The sequence below is a fragment of the Rhinichthys klamathensis genome, unplaced genomic scaffold (assembly GCF_029890125.1).
Source record: "Rhinichthys klamathensis goyatoka isolate OS25496 unplaced genomic scaffold, OSU_Roscu_1.1 h1tg000282l_1, whole genome shotgun sequence".
Taxonomy (NCBI): domain Eukaryota; kingdom Metazoa; phylum Chordata; class Actinopteri; order Cypriniformes; family Leuciscidae; genus Rhinichthys; species Rhinichthys klamathensis.
The window spans coordinates 286,717-308,503 of NW_026606801.1; the positions used below are offsets into that span (position 1 = coordinate 286,717).

A 21,787-nucleotide genomic window follows, 5' to 3' on the forward strand; every position below is an offset into this window, starting at 1 on the left:
GGGACTTCCGGTTGGAGCCCAAATGGAGCGCCCTCTACTGTGCACTTACTTAACGTACTATTACTTCTTCAACTTAATATTACTTCGATTTACTTCAACTTATTTAATATCATTATTTATTTTCTATATTTGTGTGTCAATATTAAACAATTATGCCTTATAATATTATTTAATTATATTATATTAATTGAGCTTTGCTGAATTTTTGCTTGGATATATTAGCCTGTATTGGTAATAACATATGGACAAATATTTTACAGTTCCATTAAAAGCATTAATCATTCATATGATACTACATTATATTAAAAATGTTTTATATAATGTTTTATATAAAAGGTTTTTTCAAATAAACAAAATGATAAAAAAAACAAGCTTTATTATATTATTTGAATTTACATGAGCCAAATGTTTGTTAAGGACATTAATGAAAGTTATTTTGTAAGTGTAAAAATAAGGCTCTGTTTACTGTAACTGTGTGTCAATGGCTTTATTTAATGCAGACAAGAGTACTTCAGATTTTCTATGAATTTTATTTATCAAAGTGCATGACAATTTCAGGGTATTTCTTACTAGCAAAATAATTTTAAACAGTGTAAAAAGTATTAGTAAAGTACAATGCATTCAAAAAATATTAAAACAAATTAAAAGACTACAAAAACTGTTAATTAATAAAAGTTCAACTCATGCCTAACTGGATACAAAACATGGCAGAACTGCTCTGCTGCATCAATGCAACATTTCTACTGAACAAAAAAAGTCAAATCTGAAAATCGGAGTACCTACTGCAATCCAAAACATCCGACAGGCATCCGACAGTAGCATTAGTGTTCTCCTAACATTATAAGCCGTGTACAGCCCACAGTAAGAGCTCATTATGAGCAGCAGTGAAGAGCTGAGATCCAGACCAGCTGAAGCCGCACACGTGAACCGAGTCACTGTGAGACGGGAAATCCTGAAAACGCCCGCTGGAGGAATGAATCAGCTTCAGGACGCGCTCTGAAACACAAGGCATCACTGTTAGATGACCGTATACCTCTCTAAGACCTTGTTGTAAGTAAAACGGCACGGGCACACTGACGGTGTGATCCAACAGCGAGCAGCCTTCCAGTCGAACACAGACTGAGACACAGTGCCCAATCGGCCAGAGAGATCGTCCTCAAAACCTAGAAAACAAAACACCACTGCATCATTATCTCACAATCTCTCAGGAGGATTTCAATTGGTCAATGAAATTGTGTGGAGAGACAACTGAGGTATACGCTCATGGTTATAAAGGTGTGTGTGTGTATAAATGTGTTGTTTTATGTCAGTCCATCAATACCTGTTTTTTGTAAAGACAGTAAAAGATGATCTCTTTTTCCACAGCGTAGCCGGTGTAAACCACCACTCCCCTCTCACTGGGGCTGAACGCTGCCAGACTGGGAGGTAATGCAAGTACATCCTGATTTAAAGGACAAAGTTGGAGACAAACGTTACTTCTTTAGACTTTTCAACTACAATAGGAACCTTTGAATGATCAGAGTAGCGCAATAAGACAAAGTGTAACTGTTCATAACATAGGAACACGGTCAGGGCATATTTATTGGCTTGTGAATATTCAGTGTGTCAATCACCTCTGGTGGGGTGGGTGCTGGGAATGTCAGCCAATCAAGCAGCTCGCATTTATCCTTCGTCCAATCAGCAGCCCAGATGCTGACACGCCTGTCTGAGCTCACGGCCAACCAGAGCTCATTTCCTTCCAGACCAAACTCCTTATACTAGAAGACATTTATATCAGCGCGCGCACACACACACACACACACACACACACACACACACACACACACACACTAGTTAAATCACTCAGAAGTAGAGCTGCACGATTTGGGTAAAAAATACAATTGTGATTTTTCTGATAAAAAATTATGATTGTAATTTAAAATGTGATTTTAAAAAAGCTACAAAATTGCTTGGCTTGTTTGTAGGGCTGCACAATTTAGCCCAAAATGTTGTGATTACATATTAATATGACTATAATAATAATAATAATTATTATTATTATTAAAATAATAATAGTATCAATAATAATACAAAAAATAAATTATGATTATTGTTATTATATATGAATATTATATACATTATAGTTACATTTATTTTATTTAATAAAAATAATTAGAAATTATTGTTATTGTTATAATAATAATAATTATTATCATTATTATTACAATAACAATAAATTGACCTATTTTGACATTGACATAAATAAATAACAAATAAATAACATTCTTTTTATTCAGAAAATATTAAACAAAACAAGAAATTTTACTATTGTAATATTTCACAGTAAAATAAAAAACTAGTATTTAAAAATAATACTATAATAATAATAATAATAATAATAATATAATTATTATTTTATTTTTCAGTACAACTGTACAAAACATATTTATGGCTGTTTTCATTTCTTCCTGTTCAAACATTATACCACTTCGAGCTGCTCGCGTGTAAAAGAACACAGTACCGCACTTCACTTGAAACACACAGAACAGATATTTATTTGATTAAATCACAGCCTTTGCAATTAGATAATCGTGCTAAGCCACTATGTATTTGGACACTTAAGTAACACTTAATTGTAACAATGTCATTGGATATATGTATCTTTGTGTCTCAAATGCTGCAGGATCTTTTCTCTTCGCTAATGTTCACTTTTCTTCTTCACGTATGAGGTCTTAATGTCTTTGAATAAAATTCATGCATTTCTTTTTTGTGTGACTTAAGTCCCCCAAATACCTTTTGGGTATGGCTCACAATTCCATATCATAATGTTGAGTCATTTGCCTTACAAAAGAAAACCAAGGACACGCATACATGCACAAACCTGTTTGCTGGTGCACTGCACTGTCGTTATGGGCGCCCCCTTGTGGTCACTGATGGTGCGTACAGTGACTCCAGTGGCAGGACTACTGACGGTGATGAGACCATCACGACCAGCAGACAACAGCACATGCCCTACACACACACACACACATACACACACACACATGCATATAGTGAACATAAACACACAAACGATCAGACACTGGACACTGAGTCTAACACACACACTCTCTCACCGTAGTGCGAGTACTGCAGCGCACACACAGACACAGGCTGAGGTTGTAGTTTCAGCACCATTTCGGCCGACTCCAGAGAGAAGATCCTCACAGTACCATCACTGTAACCGCCCGCAACACACGTGTGGCCGCTCGCCTCATACACCCCCCTCGGAGGAGTCCAACACACACACTCACAGCTCTGCAATACAGAGAAATCACCACATTCAAACACAATTAAACAATAACTGCAATAAAAAAGCAGAGAACTTGTTTGACAGGAGATAAGAGAAAGATCATTAGCAGTGTTTTTAAAAGAAGTCTCTTCTGCTCACCAAGGCTACATTTATTTGATCAAAAATACAGTAAAATCAATAATATTGTGAGATCATATTACAATTTAAAATAACTGTTTTCTACTTTAACATTTTTTTATATCCTGTGATCAAAGCTGAATTTTCAGCATTACTCCAGTCTTCAGTGTCACATGATCCTTCAGAAATCACTCTAATATGATGATTTGATGCTCAAGAAACATTTCTGATTATTATCAATGATTATTATACATTTTTTCTAGAAATCATGATACATTTTTTCAGGATTCTTTGATGAATAGAAAGTTCAAAAGAACAGCATTTTTTTTAAATAGAAATCTTTTGTAACATTATAAATGTCTTTACTGACACTTTTGATCAATTGAAGGCATCCTGGCTGAATACAAGTATAAAAATGTTTGTACTGACCCCAAACTTTCGAACAGTACTATACATCAAAGTAGAAGGTTATGAGGCCACTTATGCAAATTTTGGATTATCGCATTAAAAACGCAGGATGGAAACACCAAAATGTGAATAAAATTTGCATTAAAATCTTATTTGAGGTGGATATATTATTCAGTACAAAGTCATGCACAAAAGTAGGTTGGAAAGCCTTTAAAAAAAATCTAGGATAGTGATTGGCTACTATGAAGAACTGTTGTCGTCCCAGACACAAGGCATCTGCAGCACCAAACAAAGTCCGTCAGAGTGTTTTGTGAACTGATTTTAAAGTGTGGCGTCCTGCACACATATAGCAGTGTGTTATCAGTGTGTTTCTCCTCACCTGGTTCAGCACCTGAAACTGCACCAGCAGCTCGTGGCTCTGCAGGGCCCAAACTCTCACACTGCCGTCCTGCCCACACGTCACGAAATGCTTCTCATCCGGACTACAAACCACTCCGTTCACCTGGGGGAGTTTGAGTAGAAGTTGCTGCTTTTAGTCTTCTAATCTGCGTCTAATCCGATTGGTAGGGATAAAAAGTACCTTGCTTTTATGCCCGCTGATCAGACGTATACTGGTGCTGTCGGCCCAGTTGATATACCACAGGGTTCCCGCTGTCGTTCCCACAATCCCCATGTCCATGGCATTGTCAAACGCCGCACTGACCACTGTCCCATCCAACAGCAGTTCTTGTTCCAGCTGCACCTGAGCTCTGCCGGGTTCAAAACAAGTGAAGTTCTTTATAATTATTTTTTAAAAAGTGAAAGTGACATTTTTTCTATGGTAATTAGAACAAAATATGTAACAAAATGTATTTCTCATAATCACGAGTCATGACTATATTTCACAATGTGACACTATTTTGACTTTAATTTTTTGCGTTGCAACTTTATTTCACATGATTGAGATATTAAATCTTACAATTTTTGTACTTTTTTTACTTTTTGTAATTGTTCACCTCACAATTACATTTAGATTTTTTTCTACTGAGGTGGAAATTACCATTTAAATGTTTGGGGTCAGTAAGATAAAAAAAAAAAAATAAAAAAAAAATTAATAGTTTTAAATTTAATTTTAACATGTATTCAAATAGAAAACAGCAATATTGTGAAATATTATTACAAGTTAAAATAACTATTTTATACCGAATAAATACAGCCTTGATGAATCTTAATTTAAAACCATTATTATTATTTTATTTTTTTAATCTTACCGACCCCAAACCAAACAGAAGTGTGTATATACCGAGAGAACCTAAAGCATTGTTGAAGGAGATAAAGTGAGTGTTTGCATGTTTACCCATCATCCTGTCCTGCGCTGCTCTTGTTATTTGGGCTCCTGAGATTCTGGACTGAAGCTACAGACCACAGTCTCAATTTTTTGGTGTTACTCCCCGTGACCAGCTTATTCCCACGGCAAACTACCACACCTACACAAATGCACACAAAAACACTTATTTATGATCACTTCCCGTTTCCCAACGACCCAAATGTGATAAACATTTCTCACACACACCTATCTCTCCACCATCTGCTTCCCAGGTCACAAAGCAGCGCTGTGTGTTACAGTCCCACACACACACGTGGCCGGTGTTTGTGCCCGTGTACAAGATATGGTGCGTGTTATAGCACAGTGATGTCACCTCTGCCTGCCCTACTGCATCTGGTAAACCCACTTTCTGCACCTTCAGGAGGAGGAAAGCATATTTACCAACTTACTTCTTTGCAACGGTGTATGCATGTGTGTATGCAGAAGGATTCTTTTCATGCATACAGTGCCAGTACATACCTGAAGTTCAGTGGCGTTATCGCGTGTTTGAATGCGAGTAAAAACGACAGCACTGCTGCCTACGAGCGTCAGCTCATTAGCAGTGAACGGGCAGAAAGAAGCATCATGCAGCGGGACGTGTATCTGAACGTTACAGAGCAGCTCAAATGATCGAGTGCTCCACAGCGCCACCACCGGCTCCGAGAAATCACCTAAGAGCATATTAAACCACATCATACAAATGATACAAATACAAATGATTCATCATAAAGAGAAGATTTATAATATGTCTGAAGAAAGTCAATTGATTTGCAAGGAATAAAATGTGGTTCTAGATTTTCGTTTTATTTGAAACTTTTCAGACATGTTTTTCCTTTCTAAAATTCCTTTCAAATGAATTTACAATTTATCTTAATTTTAATGTTATAAATAAATAACGCAACTACGGTAACCAGGATTTGTTTTGTCCCAGTAGATAATATGCTGTTGACTGTTACTAAGGACTTCCAATGTAAGTGCAAAATGGGCATAATATTTGTTTGTTACAGCATAATAATGTATTTAACAGGGCTTAACATTTCACTTGCATTTGAGGCTAAAAATAGATGTGTGAAAACTGTCAGATATATTTAGAAGCATGTGTGTGAATAAAAAGTAGGTCCCCTGGGTCCTTAGAAAGTCATGTGTTCAGATGTTTATTCTTTCCAAAATTAAAAAGACTTAAACATCTTGAATGGTTTAACAGAAGTCTTTATTATAATTTTAAGAGGTCTTAAATTTGGGGTCGGAAAAGAGATTTCAATGAATAATCAATGAAATAATTATCAATCAATGAATAGCGCATATTTATACCAAGCGATTGCTTAATATTTTTGACAATGTTTATGGTGTTTATACCGTAATACGTTTTAGATGGTGCACATAAGAATGCATATTTTATGCAAAAACATTTTTTCTGGTTATTATTGCTATTTTAGTTACACAATAAACTGTATCTGCACTTCTCCATTTTTGAAATTAGGAGCACATGTGCTGAGTGGGAAAAACATGACCCCATAATGAAAAATAATATGAAACACTGACCCACTGAGAGGAGGTACATGTCATCCCTGGAAAACGTAAGCCTCTGCACTGCCCCCTTGTGATAGGAGAGGCGGTTTCTACAGGAACCGTCTGAAACACTCCATATGCAGATTAGGCTGCTGTGTGAAGCTCCGCCCCCTGATGCAGATGCAACCGTCTGCCGAGCAAATTAGACACCGAGGTTTCACTCTGAGGCTCCTAATGTTTGCTAACAATAAAGCATCACCAACTGGTGGAAACAGAGGAAGAGTGTGTGATTTATACATTTGTAGTAAATACTAAATCATGCCTGTGTGGTACCTGTGCATCATGGGTAACAGCAAGCGTTGAGATCTCCTCTGTGTGACCGAACCACTGTCTCTGTGAGCCTGTGTGAAGATCCTCAACGACGACGACACACCCACAAGAGTACACAAATAAACCTGCAAACACACACAAGAAGATGTAGCTAAATAACAGTTGTGTACACATACATGCTGAGAAAGGACACACAAAACGTGCACATGCATTTTATGTGATGGACATCATGAAAGAGTTTATACTTAGATACTTAGTATTTACCTGTGTCTGGATTCCAGACCATATTGTTACGACCGTTGCCATTATAGCCAATCACAGCCTTTAGACTCAGGCCCGCCTGTCCTGAGGGCGGAGCTACTACGGTCTAAAAAGTGAATGATTGTTGTGGAGAAGAGGACACAGTATACAAAAGAGTTTGAATTGTGTTCTGGTTTAAATGTTAATAATGCACAATTCACTTTTGAGATTGACATATTAATGAATAATTCATCACAAATATACACCTGATCTAGCACAGTAGTCTTAAAGCGTGGAGTGAAGTGTTTATAACAGTCTGGACGGATTGCCGTGTGACCATCTCGTATTTTCTCCGTCCTTGATTGGTTGGCTGGGATAGTGGGCGTGTCCTCATTCGTCACCCATTCGGTCACTCTCAGGAAGGAGGTGTGTTTAGGGGAGTGTGTGTGTCCTGCTGTGGGACTGAGCTGCAGTTCAGCTGTAGAATCGCACAGGAAACCTAGAGGAGAAAGTGTCCGAGATTAAATATTGACACATGAATGAGGTCAAATGCTCATGAACACATACCTCTACTGTCCTTCATAGCAGACAGTGAAGAAGGCTGAAATAATGCCTCTCGAGGACTCTCATTGGACAGCTCAGCTCCACTTAGCTCCACCCAACTGTGAGCTGAACAAGAGGATCATCATACATGGTGTATGATGTATAAGAAAATAATTTATGCTTATGGTTATTCTTTTATGGTTGTTTCCATGAGTCATTCTTTCAAACATATTATTCTTGTATTAATCCATTTATCCTTTTTGTCTATTGTATATTTTAATATCATATACTCATATTTACATGTTCTATTGAGACCAGACATTTAGTTCACCTCTACTCTGAAAAAGTACATGTTTATATTTTGTGGCTGCTTCTCCAAAAAGCTGAGACATGCCAATTTATTTCCGTCTTCTGCAAAGTGTGTTATACGTCTAATATTACATTTCTTAGAATTAAGGTACAGCTGTATTTGCATTGGGTTAGACATGCCACATTTTTTTGTCTCTTTCTGCTGCTGAGGTGATTAAACCACAATGCTCTGCCTCATTTCTGCATACTTGATACCAAGAGACTAAAGCTGAGTCTTAGAATAGATGTTTTTGACCTTAAACTATGTATAAATGCTTGGAGAGTTCCTACATCTCTAGCTCACTCTTGCTCTTGCGTCTCGCTCGTAGGGCCCTTCGTCTGCTCTTTTACTCTTCTGGCAACATTATTTATAGGTTTTTGGTTAAAGACTTGTTTATTGTTAGGGTTGTGTTTACACGCTACTCGCGAAATGCTGTCATTGCCACTATAACGATTTTCTTTAGTCTTAGCGGGCAGAATTATGAGGTTGACAACACAGGCTTTTGTGACTGACACTACCACAGGTTCATCCATTTCATCATACTCCTCCAACAATTAGTGTTTAGTTAAAAATCTCTTTAAACAGGATAAAAACTTGCAGCTCAACAATTGAAAGCTGGCTCATACGCACACCATCATTCATCTTGAAATCATATGATTCCGTTTGCATCTTCTGATTGGTTCTGTGAACAGAGGCTTTTGCTGGCAAAAGGGAAGTGCCGTTTATTTAAGAATGGCCGGAGGCTGGGATTTAGCGGATTTGAAGCAAAAGTATTTGATTAACGTATGCGGAGAGCATTCGCTCAATATCATCATCTAATTTTTGACGGAGGTGGCATTTAGCAGCTTTTGCATCTTCTGTCTAAACATATTGAAATATAAAAATAACATCAAATATAATCTATTAAAATTTTTTAGCAAAATTGCAAAGAAAAAAATGGTTAAGAATGTTAAAAATAAATGCTTCAGGATCAATTACAGGAGTAAATTAACGAAAACAAAACAGTAAAGACATTTTTTAATGTGCTTTATTGTTAAAATGCAAAATAATTTTTAAGGTCATATAAACAGGCTTTATTTTCTTTATGCAAATGATCATATTCATTTTTATTAATTTGTTTTCGGGTGATTTGTAAGATTGACCTAAAAATTCATAATCTTCCAATAACAAGAGACAAAGTTAATATTTAGCTTCTCGTACCTGATTTATGAGGGGAGGCCTCTATAGCTAGAGACCTGGTTGGAAAAGAGAAAGATTTCAACAATTTTAAAAAATCCTAGTTACTAACAAATAACTAAAAAGGAGATTAAAACCATGTACAGTATTATGGAAAATGCAGGTCTTACCTGCAGTGTGAAATCTCTCGTGGGGGTGCCAGGAAGTCCCAGAAGAAGAGGGCGTCGCCTACGGTGACCACGCCCATCTGATCAGGCGTGAACCTCACCTGTCTGATGGGCTCAGAGTGACCGATGAACACCTGAAGGAGAAACAAACACATTCTTGATCTCATTATGTCCTCTGCGCACCATCAAATCCAGTGTTCAAACAAACATACCTGTGAATTGACATCCAGGTGCATGTCATAGTCCCACACCTTCAGAGAGTTCTGACCGGCCGTCAGCAAATAACGGCCATCTTCACTGACAGCCAGAGACACACACTGATGCTTATGCACCTCAGACACCTGTAATTACATTAATAATCATTCCAATACGTGATACTTAATGTTCTCAGAAAGTATTCGCCTTTAGTCTTTTACCTGTCTTAGAAGTTGTCCTGTGTGTGTGTCAATCCAGAGGATCTTATTGGCTGAGGTGGTGACGAGCAGGTGTGACAGTGACGTGGGTGAGAAACACACATTCAGGGCAGAGTCCAGCGTTGAGCTCTCAACATCCAGAATGCTCACATCAACCCGAAGTAGCTGACACACACCGAAACAAATGTTATTTAGCATGTACAGCATTTCATACTGTTGTAATTGTTAACAAGCTATTAAGAATGGGGTCACACTTTCGTTTAGGGTCCAATTCTCACTATTACCTAACTATTAACTACGACTTTTGCCTCAATAAACTCCAAATTACTACTTATTAATAGTTAGTAAGGTAGTTGTTAAGTTTAGGTATTGGCTAGGATTAGGAATGTAGAATATGGTCATGCAGAATAAGGCATTAATATGTGCTTTATAAAGTACCGTAAAACTTCAAATAGTAGCCCGGGCTTGTATTTACCCAAATCGTCGAACTGCACCGGCTTGTATTTGAGACAGGCGTCTATATGAGACAGGCCTTTATAATTTAGTGTTGAGATGTTGTTCATTGAGTGTATAGGCCTGTCTCTAATCTCTAAAAATCTCCAAATGCTCCACGTGAAACTGCGGTCTTCCGACCTTTTACTATCGCGTCAATTGATTTTGATTAATATGCGCGAGGGAGAGAGAGCAAGACAGCGCTCGTGTTGTTTGAAGACGTGAGAGTGCGCGCGCGCGGCCGGGGCGCTCTCTCTCTCTCTCTCTGCTCGTAACGCATCCTGTCAAGCGCAGCAGTAATTCTATTCTACATCACTCATCGATCAAAAAAAGGCTTTGGAGGGACAAAAATGTGCTTTGGCGGCGGCCAAAAAGCGGGCGATCTGGCGGTTTTAGAGGATTAAATACAACCCGAAACTAAAAAACAGACCCGGCCTCTATTTGAGACCGGCCTTTATTTACCCAAACCTGCAGCCACACCAGGCGTGTAAAAGAGACAGGCGTCTATTTGGGACTCGGCTATTATTTAAAGTTTTACGGTACTAATAAATATCCTAGTAATATGCATGTTAATAAGCAAATAGTTAATAGTGAGAATTGGACCCTAAACTAAAGTGTTACCAAGAATAGCTTCGTTGACAGAAATAAAATTAAATAAAATTAATAAAATATAAATATTAGATTCAAATTTGGAAAAATTAGGAATGTTGCAAAATGGCAATGGCAACTAACTGAAATAAATAAGTTTAAGTAATACAATTATTAAAACTTAAAAAAAAATCATGTTAAATAAAAATATCTATCCATTATATTACGAATAAAACTGACAAAAGCACATACTCATATTAAAACTAAAATTAAAATGATGACTAAAAAGCTAATTCAAAATATTAATAAATTATATAATAGTATATAAATACTAAAATAACATAAATCATTGTTTGAAATAATAAAATGAAGAAAAGAAAAACACAAAAAAGTGAGATTTTGATCATGTCCCAGATTCAACAGAGCTCAGCACAAAAATAATGATTGAAAAGTTTTTTTTAATGTATTCATTGTTATTTACTGATTTATTTTTATTTTTCTCAGACACTGTGAGAGAGGTAGGATGGGATCAAAAGTTGTGATCCAAATGCTCTTACATGTGTCAAGCAAGTATTAAATCTCAGCTCTGACAAACACTATGGTTTTGATGTACCTCATTAAGTGACTGTGCCTCCATGATTGTGACGATGTGTTCGGTCGGTCCGACCAGCGCTAGACAGCGGCTGTCAGAACTCACGGCCAAAGTCTCCGGGCCACGACTCACACCCCGTGCAACCGCATTACCTTAGACAAAATAGAAATAATTCAGAATGCTGCTTCCACATAGTCCTTTGGATATTTCAGTTCTCCTGAAAAGGATGTCTACAAATAAAAACAGAAAGCTGAGTCGTTCATCTGAATGTGCTGTGAAGGGCAACTGTCATCATACATGTGATATTGTGCTGAAAGAGCGAGCATTTACTCACCCAGAACACGGACCACATGATGGTCATTTTCAGAAGAGTTGTAAAGTACCAAGTATCCAAGAGCGCCAGCACTAAACAGACACTGACCATCAGGAGAATATATCACACTCTCAACTGATCCCATGTGTTGCCTGCCAACACACACACAAATTAAATCAATACACTTTTAAGAGGAATATGAATGTGCTTTTTGTAGTTTAAATAATAATGTTACTACAATATACACTACAGTTCAAAAGTTTGGGGTGGGTAAGTTTTTTAAAATCTTTTTGAAAGGAGTCTCTAATGCTCATTGCTCACCAAGGCTGGATTTATTTGATAAAAAATACAGAAAAAAACCCCTGTAAAATAGCGAAATATTATTACAATTTAAAATAACCATTTTCTATTTGAATCCATTTTAAATATAATTAATTCATGTGATGAAAAGCTGAATTTTCGGCATCATTACTCAAGTCTTGAGTGTTAATATTTAATATTTTTGTGTATTCTGGATTCATTGATGAATAGAAAGTACAAAAACAGCATTTATTTGAAATATGTAACATTAGAAATGTATTTTTAAAGTCTGCATCCTTGCTGAACAAAGGTTTTGCATCATCAGTAGAGATACACTACCGTTCAAAAGTTTGGGGTCGGTACGATTTTAAATACTTTTAAAAGAATTCTCTTCTGCTAACCATGGCTGCGCTTATTTGATTAAAAATACAACAAAAATCAGTTATAGTATTAAATATTATTCCAGTGTAAATCAGCTGTTTTCTGTGTGAATATATAGTAAAGTGTAATTTATTCCTGTGATCAAAGCTGAATTTTCAGCATCACCAGTGTCAGTGTCTTCAGTGTCAAATGATCCTTCACAAATCAGTATAATATGAGGATTTGATGCTCAAGAAACATTTATTATTATTATCAATGTTGAAACAGTTGTTGGTCTGTCAGTTGTACAGTTTTTTTTTTTTTAGGATTCTTTGATGAATAGGAAGTTCAAAAGAACAGCATTAGTTTGAAATAGAATCTTTTGTAACATTATAAATGTCTTTACTGTCCTTGATAAATAAAAGTATTGATTTCTTTCCTTCAAAAAATAAAAATAAAATTCTCACTGACCCCAAACTTTTGAACGGTAGTGTACATACATTACATAGAGTGCTTGTGAGGACAGATGCGTATTTGAGAGTGTGTATGTACCTGTGCTGGGCGATTAAGCTCGACGTTTGAATATCAAACACTCTGACGGTTCCAGAGCTCGATCCACAGGTGAAGAGAGGCATGCTGGGATGGAATGCAACTGAACAGGGACTTTCATCATCATCAGAGACAAAATCATAGAGCTGAAACACGAATTAGAGGCAAAGTATATTAACTTCATGGTAATATCAGCACGTCTGGTGCATGTTTATGCATGGCCAACAGCATGCTAAAGCATGTATGCTTTAATGATAAACATTCCCATAAATGACCTGTTGCATGGTGTCCATGTCCCACACTCGTACAGTGCTGTCTCTGGACACGGTGGTAACACGCCGTCTAACTCCGTCCACACTGAAGCCCAAAACACTCCCTGTGTGTGACCTCATCAATGTACGGTAACCACGGCTGCCAACATCCAGGTACCCAAGATTCCCGGCGGTTGTTGCCGCTAGAACTCTAGAGCCGTCCGAGGACACACACACCAAACTGACGGGACCCTCGTGCTCTACAAACACACCAAAAATCGTATTAATTAATTAGTTAGTTATAAGCAAGGTAATTGGTTGTGAGAGAGATTGACAGGGGAGTACTGACCCGCCTCTAAAAAAACTGATGAGAAGTCAAGAGGCCACAGACGCATGAATCCATCTTCTGAACCGGTCACACAGAACTCGGCACACACACTGATGCTGTTCACCGCAATACCGGCACCTGAAAACACATTTATAATACTGTCAATATCTTAAAACAAACAAACAAACAATAAATAAATAAACATATTTAAATAATAAATAAATAAATAAATGTAAACACATTTATAATACTGTCAATATATTCAAACAAACAATAAATAAATAATTAACAAACATATTCAAATAATAAATAAATAAATGTAAACATATTTATAATACAGTAAGTATATTATAAATAAATAAAAAATAAACGAATGTAAAGTAATATTGCTAAATGGTCTTCTAATTGTGAGTTTATAGCTGATATTTTATACATGCTGAGCATCAATAATAATTAACAATAATAATAGTTAAATTCCACCATACACCAGACTGCAAACTACATAGTTTAATTTTCGTTTTGTTTTTACTGTACCTGAAAAACTGGGATGAATTAAGAATAGCTTTAAATTCCCTGAATCAAATTCAAAATCAAATCAGAAAGTGAGGGGTCTAAAGAGACACACCCTTAGACAGAACCGAATAATATAACTTTTTTAAGGGCTTTTTTACACATACTGACGAGAACATTGGGGAGGCAGAAACAAACAGGTAGAGATGTAATGAGGAATATATGAGCCATAATCAAAAACACAAATTTTCACCTGATCTAAAGGTCTGTTTTTCTCTTTGGTGGGCGTGGCTTTCTTGAGCTGGGAGGAGCCTCCTGATGTTTTTTATCGCCACGGCAACATAGTCGATCTCCATGATGTGACCACTCCTACTGCTGACAAACCTGCTCCAATCACAATAACACTTCAGGATGAGATCAAGATAAAATTACCGAATTAAAGAGTTAGTTAGTAGAGGGTGAGTAGTTAATGAAAGAATTTTCATTTTTGGGCTGAACTAACCCTTTAATATCAGCGGGTCTGTACAACTAATTACTCTTATTTAAATAGTTTGTTGGTCATAATGTCACATTTTTCTGTGCACTCACAGTGTGCGTTCATCCACCGGTAGGTCCTGAGCGTGTCCCTGCTCAAATCCGAGGTCAGTAAACTCCAGACTGTGATACTGTCCAAGATTCACAGGACAGGAACGTAGAGAACCACCACGCACACGCCATAGTCGCACGTTACCTAAACCACACGACACCATACTGCACAAACAAACACAATATACACACCTATAATCTGCCAATATGATTAAAAACTGGGGTAGAATTGAGGTTAATAACATTAGCTAGTAACCCTGTTAATGTTATTGACCATATTGTACAACAAAATTAGCCTGGCATGCCAGACCTACATCAAGATGTTAGGTCTGGGAACTCTCCATTGACATGCCTCAATCCGAGGGGCGGGATAAACGGTTACCTTTCAAAATCCCTCTGCACGCAATAGGATAACGCTACAACCAACCAGAGCAACGAACGGTTGTAGATGAGTGAGTCCCATGCGTTTTTCCACCAGCGGAGCTAATTGATATATTAAACTTTTGCCGTATCAGGACGGCAAAAATCCGAACACATCTTCCCTTAAGAATAACTTAAGTGACGTTCTCTTAACTCCAAGTCCTCCAGAGTCGCGGCCAAAGCCGATTCGAAAGACCGCTGCATCTTCATTGTTTTCAAGTAGCAGGGAAATCACCTATGGAAATCACGCGGAACGTCATGAACTGTGCCGTCATTGTGTTAAGCCCGCCCGCCGACTCTATACACGATGTGATTGGCCTGACCAGTTTTTGGTTTTTCCAGCTCAAAAGCCTATGGAGAGTTGCTAGACCACACTGGCTGCGAAATAATTTTCGCTGCCGCTAGGGTGCGTCTAGATTTCTAGGCTACAACAAAATCCCACTCCACATTAAACCTCAAACATGTTTAGATTGGCTGTAATTACAATACAAGTGTGTATGCGCACCGTGTATCATCAAAGAACGCTATCTTCATCATCTGGATGTCCACGTCTGTGTGTGCTTTAGCTAAAACTGGAACAACACTTCCCTCTGCCGCACGCCTTGTGTTCCAAAGGATCACCGTCTAAACAAGCAAATCAAACAATTAATACAAACACTCACAATAAAAAAGTATAGTTCTTCACATCCTAAAACTCACAGTTTTGTTGTGACTGTCTTTCCCTACGCCACACAGCACTCCTCCACTCTGTGAGAAACTAAAACAACAACAACATCATCATCTAAAGGGCCTTGAGAGATCCAGCTGTGTTGTACATGCGTGTTTGGTGTACCTAAGCAGATTCAGAGCATGTGTGTGTGTAGGAATAATGGTTTGACACACTCCTCCGCTGTAGCTCCAGAGACGAATCAGACTATTTGTGCCCGTCTGAGCTGATGCCAACACCGTAGAACTGGCATTTAACGCCAGAGCCGAGACCTGACAAACAACAGGTATACATCAACAGGAAAATCAAGGCCAGCTAACCTAACTGTAGCTTAATGCAAAATGAAATGATCACTGTTATTGTAAAATAAATTCTAAATACGAATTGCATGAACCATGTTATACAATAAACGACACACACAACAACTGTGACCATCGTTTAGACTCTATACTATTGTGACAAGTTGCTACATTGCTTAGCATAATAATAACATATTTTTTAAATATTCTTTGTATATATATCTATTATTTATTTATATATTATCAATATTACTATATAATATCATGTATAAGTTTAAAGAATTTAATTTATTTTTTAAAACTATTAAGAATATTAATCATAGGTGTCTTTTATCATATTGCTATTGTAATATGACTTTCCTTCACATGCATAACACCACTAAACAATGGTAAAATCATTAGAAATCTTTAAGAGTGAGTGTGTGTGTGTGTGTGTGTGTGTGTGTGTGTGTGTGTGTGTGTGTGTGTGTGTGTGTGTGTGTGTGTGTGTGTGTGTGTGTGTGTGTGTGTGTGAAATACCTTATCTGTGTGTCCGATGAAGAATCTCTGTTGTCCGGAGGAAAGAGTCATGCTTATGATAATGGCATGACAGGGATACACAACTTCCTGCCCATCTGAGCTCCATACAGCCTGAGAGAGGGGCAATATGAAAAAAAGTCTACCATATGATATTTATGATATTAAAGCAATGCATCATGAAATCATTCTACTAAATTTGGTACGAGAATTATTTTCAAAAATATGTAGAAGACACAAATGTAAGACAAGGGAAATTTACCCTGTCCCTTGGTTTCACATTCACAGACTGAAGAACTGTGTTATAGATATGTCTGTGAACACTCGGTTATCTAGGTCATTGCAGAGTGTTCTAGTAGGTTTATTCAGGTCATAGATGTTTTTCATGTTTCTTCAGTAAAAACACATTCAGTTGACCAGAATAAATCTACTAGAACACTGGGTTATTATCAAAGTAATGAATGTGAAAAATAAGGGAAATAAACCACAAAAAAAAAAGTTATCTGCATTATTATTTCATTTTTTTCCAATAGCTGGCGTCTATTCTGTGACTTTTAGGGGAAATTTACACAATTACACACACCGTTCATTTCTGTATATGTACATGAAGGTTCCCCATTATTATTAAAATATGCTTAAATAAGATAAAAATGTCTTTATCTGCATTGTCCTTCGGTGATTCACATATTTAACGATTGTGAAATCGTTATCAATTATAATATAATCAATTATTAAAATTCTGTTCAATGCATTGAATTTTTACTGCAAGATGATGCATTGTTACATCCTAATGTGTGTGTGTGTGTGTGTGTGTGTGTGTGTGTGTGTGTGTCACTCACACATCTCATTGTAGCTCCTCCGAAGCCAATAATTCTGTTTAGCTTCAGAATGGGGTCAGGATACAACTTCTGAAATACATACAGAAACCCTCCAAATGACCATAGCACACAAACAATGCTGAAGATATTTGCACAGGCTTTATCATATTAACCTTTCTTCAGTATACATTTATGTTCTGTTAGTCTGTGTTGTCCAGGTGATAAATAAGTGTGTTTATGCATGGTTAACCTGTGGCAGCTTCACTGGTTGGTCAGAAGACAGAGAGACAGGTCGAGGACATGCTGCATTAATGATCTGAGAAGAAACATTTAGATTGGTTCATTCACATTATTTATGTTTACAAAAAGCAAATTTTAATTTAATGTTGACTCAAAGAAAGACCCAGTTTTCTTCTTCTTAGCTTGTCATTGTTGGGATTTCAACTGAGGAAGCCGATCTTGGATCTACAATACTTACTGTGATTTCCTCCTCACTGTCGGTCATGTGGGCATAGACGTCATCCTCGCAATGGGCATAAACGTGTACTCCAGCATCATCAGCACACACTACTGCGACCTCTTCACCTGCCTGCGACCTTTGACCTGGTGACCCCGGGCTCTCTGAGCCTCCAGAGGGTGTGTAAATCAGCTCAGGCAGTTGCGTTTTCTGAATCAGCGAACGCTGCTTAGTGCTCTACACAGAGAGAAAGAAGAGCAGGGGAGAAAGAAGCCATTAGGGCCTGTATGTGTCAACATTAGTTGCATTTGAATGAAGGTCAACTGAAGTTCACACACAAACACTTGTGCAGATTTGGGGGTGGTGATCTGCTGGATGAGGGAGACTCGGTCTTTTACAGGTTTACTGAGGCTTAAGATGCGACTCTCTTCTCTTTGCGGGCTCTTTTCAGTCGAGACTTCTGCAGAATGACCATTTGGTTTCATCAGATAAAAATGTACGTTGTTGTGTGCGACTGTGTTTGTTTACATGCGTAAGACTCACTTTTAGCTGCACTGTTGGATCCTTTCTGTATGGAATCAAATGGTAACTTTGTTCCATCTGAGGGAAATCTGTCAATCACACAAGATGTTCTATTTCTGCAATATACATTCTGAAACAATGAAATAACATTAATATGTGAATCACTGACTAATGTTTCCATGCACATCAATATTCCGATATCAATCAGAATTTGGCAATATTCCTATTAGTATTCTGCCTGATTCCACAAATTCATTAAAATGTTTTAATCAGAAATGTAGACACCTTCCGCTAAAATGAGACATATGCACATGCTCAGTCAGCAAGGGACTTTGGTGTTGTTGGGAAAAAGTGTTATTAAAAAAAGCTTATTAAATAGTGAAAAAGTAGTACTAAAATTCTCAGGAAACAAGAGCGGGAAAGGACACATGCATGGGTATATCGGAAGACTTACATCAACCAGGTATACGTGACAGTGTTGTTATTGTTAACTCAAACTAAAAGTATTAAAAATCATTTTCAGTCATTTAAATAATTATTAAAAAATAAATAGTTTTGATAATTAAAATGACTAAAACTAAAATAAAAATGATTCAAAGCTCTATAGAAATATAAAAAAGCTCATAAAAATTACAAAAGCACGAGACTTAAACTAATATTTTAAGGTAATTCAAAAGGTGTCCATTTAACAGGAAATGTGCATTCCCAAAGTAGTGGCACTCACCTAATGTAATCATATAAGTGGTGCCAGCTCTGTCCTTTGGGTACAGGGAAACACATTTCTCTGGGCATCGGGGCAGTGCCATCTGGCAACATCACACCGGACTGCCTGAACTCAGAGAATGACACACCTAAAAAAAAAAAAAAAAAAATTACTTTACACAACACTGTTCCAGAGCTCAAAGATGCTTCACAAGATTGACATTAAATGTTATACAATTCACAATCTGCAACTGTAAAAGCAGCAAAGTCTAAATGTACCAGGGTCAAACAGCAGGTCACTGGTGATGATGTTTTTAACAGACATATTGGCACAGAGTTTGATGCTCTTAAGGTGACTGTGTGTTCGGTTCAGATAAACCGAGAGCACGTAACGTAGGTCCATCGTCAAACACGTCCACCTAGTGCTCGGCGGCGCTGGGCCCACCAAACCTGAAATGCACAAGTATCACTCAGCAATCACAGCAACAAAAAGCGCTTGCTGTATGTAGAAAACATCATAATAATAAAAACCAACATCTGTGAGATGATAATAAAACAATGAATGACTACCTTGTTTAGCAGTACTGGCTGTATTCTCATACACTGAACAGTGTGCAGCTCCACACAGAAAAGGGAACTGCAGCCATGTCGCCGTGGACTTGAACTCTTTGAACATGTTAGAGAACGACACACGGATCACCTGACCCTCCTGAATGATCAACAAAGCAACAAAGCGTGATATACAGGACAGTTTTGTTATTGATAATAAAAACTAAAGCATTAAAGCAACACCAAGGAACTTTTCCTCTGCGGTCGCCCTACAGGTTGGAAGCGGAAATGTCCATTACCGCTGTCGTAAATAACTTAGCCTACCGCAGCCTACTGTCGCACGCACGCTCGCTGTTTATCCAGCACCGGCTTTGGAATCAACAATGGCAGACATCCCAACCTGCAAGAAGTCATTTCAGGGAGGTATATCTTGGTGACTGGATTGTTGATGGGGGGGTGGCGCGTTGACTAGCTTTCGTGAGGTACACTCGCAAGGTCTCTCGCTCTCTCCCTCTCTGCCGTGCTCGCGCTATGTATGTTATGCGCACAGTATGTTCTGTCTCGCATGCACGCTCTAGATTCCGGGAGATTTGAACTAATTTGCGGGCATCAGGGAGACGCTATAGACTTGTGATGTCTGCAATGGCCACAGACAATTTGAGGAAGTGGTGGGGGAAGTGACGTATGCCGTAAAGCAGTCGAGTTTTGTAGTTCTTTTTGTGCTCGGGTTACTACCCGAAACCTGAAGTTACATAGTGCGAGTAAAAGCAATACAGACCACGTCAGGCTATGGCAGACGTGTCATTTAACCTATTGTAAGTCGATGTACCATCACAAGGGTCTTGGAAATATATTATGAAGGTTGAAAAGTTCCATAGTGTTGCTTTAATATAGATATGCACATGAAAGCCTGTAGCTATGCAGATAAAACTACACTCTTCACCTCAGCTGTGATGTCCAGGTGCACGATGAAGTGTTTGTTTGGGCTGGGTCTGAACAGCAGGTAGAGGAACTGGCCAGTGAGACCCAGAGACTGGCTGCTGGTTTTGGGAAGCAGGATGTAGTTACTGGCCGGAACAGAGCCACGGATCCGAAACACAGAACATTTCAGCTTCTTATCCTAATAAACAATACAGCACGATAAATATAACATATAATGAATGCTAATGAGAATCTTGTGCAGCAACAACATATTATAGTTTTACATGGATTAAACCCCTACCATGTATGTTGTGACGTCTCCCTCTTTGCTGACTTTCTTCCATTCTTCTATCTTCATGTGTTTGAAGATGTTTACATACGGCTGCTGCCACAGAGCTGATGGAGAGATACAGACACAATCATCATTCATCACTGCTGGATGTTTATTTAGATACACTCGACCCTGCATGTGTGCTGTACATTGTTAAAAGCATTGTGAGCGGGAGTTTTCAAACTGGGGTCCGCAAGGTAGAGCTTGAGGGTCCAGTGAAAAGTTTAGGGGAAAAACAGTGAAATAATGTAAAAATAAATAATAAAAAGTTTTATTAAAATTATTTAAAATTGTAAAATACATTTTATTAGAATAAATTAAATAAATAAATAAATAAATAATAAAGTACCAAACCCTTACAGTACAGTAATGCAGTGAGTAGAATGAACCAAATATTTTCCTAATCATATTGTACACATATTTATAATTTAATTTATTTACAATTTAAACTGGATATTTACACATGAAAACATAGCTGGCTTTTAAATTTTAGTTTGGTTACATTGGGGTATCCATGGTATATAACAGATTGAACCCCCCTGATGTATGGTATATAATGTGCACATTTACTGCACTGTATATTTCAAATTGTATTATACTGTATTGGATATTGTGCTCTGCTGTACTGTATATTGTGCTGCTATATACAGAATCTTCCGTCTTTTAAAAAAATAACTCAGTCCAGGACAGGTCCTTTATACTCAGTGAAGTGATTTAATGGGTAATGTAATCTTACCTCTGGAAGACATGTTTACTTCACAGATCTGATTCACCTGTTGACAGCTAACGAACTGTAGCTCACAAACTACC

General features: G+C 37.6%; 1 protein-coding gene across 2 annotated transcripts; it reads right to left on the reverse strand.

The window, feature by feature from the left end:
- Positions 1 to 806: 806 nt before the first annotated feature.
- wdr90 (WD repeat domain 90) lies at positions 807 to 21,091 on the reverse strand. Of its 2 annotated transcripts, XM_056269558.1 has the most exons (41): positions 20,948 to 21,091; positions 20,669 to 20,845; positions 19,747 to 19,885; positions 19,456 to 19,626; positions 19,199 to 19,325; positions 18,496 to 18,563; positions 18,291 to 18,412; positions 17,974 to 18,189; positions 17,746 to 17,811; positions 17,517 to 17,585; positions 16,681 to 16,791; positions 15,989 to 16,134; positions 15,856 to 15,913; positions 15,662 to 15,780; positions 14,740 to 14,901; positions 14,405 to 14,535; positions 13,663 to 13,779; positions 13,338 to 13,573; positions 13,066 to 13,208; positions 11,875 to 12,005; positions 11,562 to 11,692; positions 9,872 to 10,033; positions 9,668 to 9,796; positions 9,459 to 9,589; positions 9,313 to 9,347; positions 7,788 to 7,889; positions 7,487 to 7,719; positions 7,245 to 7,347; positions 6,984 to 7,105; positions 6,684 to 6,840; positions 5,622 to 5,812; positions 5,349 to 5,517; positions 5,133 to 5,262; positions 4,377 to 4,545; positions 4,176 to 4,298; positions 3,096 to 3,276; positions 2,861 to 2,991; positions 1,614 to 1,757; positions 1,322 to 1,441; positions 1,079 to 1,163; positions 807 to 996 (listed from the first exon to the last, which is right to left on the reverse strand). In XM_056269558.1, exons 1-41 carry the CDS (start codon positions 21,074 to 21,076, stop codon positions 839 to 841), a joined length of 5,544 nt encoding a protein of 1,847 aa, XP_056125533.1. In that variant the 5' UTR covers positions 21,077 to 21,091; the 3' UTR covers positions 807 to 838. The 2 variants fall into 2 exon arrangements, with proteins under 2 accessions (XP_056125533.1, XP_056125534.1); XM_056269559.1 differs by lacking the exons at positions 807 to 996; positions 1,079 to 1,163; positions 1,322 to 1,441; positions 2,861 to 2,991 and having other exon boundaries at positions 1,666 to 1,757.
- Between the last annotated feature and the right edge of the window lie 696 nt (positions 21,092 to 21,787).

Coding starts and splice junctions, on each gene's coding strand:
- wdr90 (XM_056269558.1), bottom strand. CDS start 21,076: ATGAATGATGATTGTGTCTGTATCTCTCCATCAGCTCTGTGGCAGCAG. Junction 19,326..19,455: donor TGACCTGCTGTTTGACCCTG/GTACATTTAGAC, acceptor TTTTTTTTTTAG/GTGTGTCATTCTCTGAGTTC. Junction 17,812..17,973: donor ACAGTGAGGAGGAAATCACA/GTAAGTATTGTA, acceptor GTTTCTTCTCAG/ATCATTAATGCAGCATGTCC.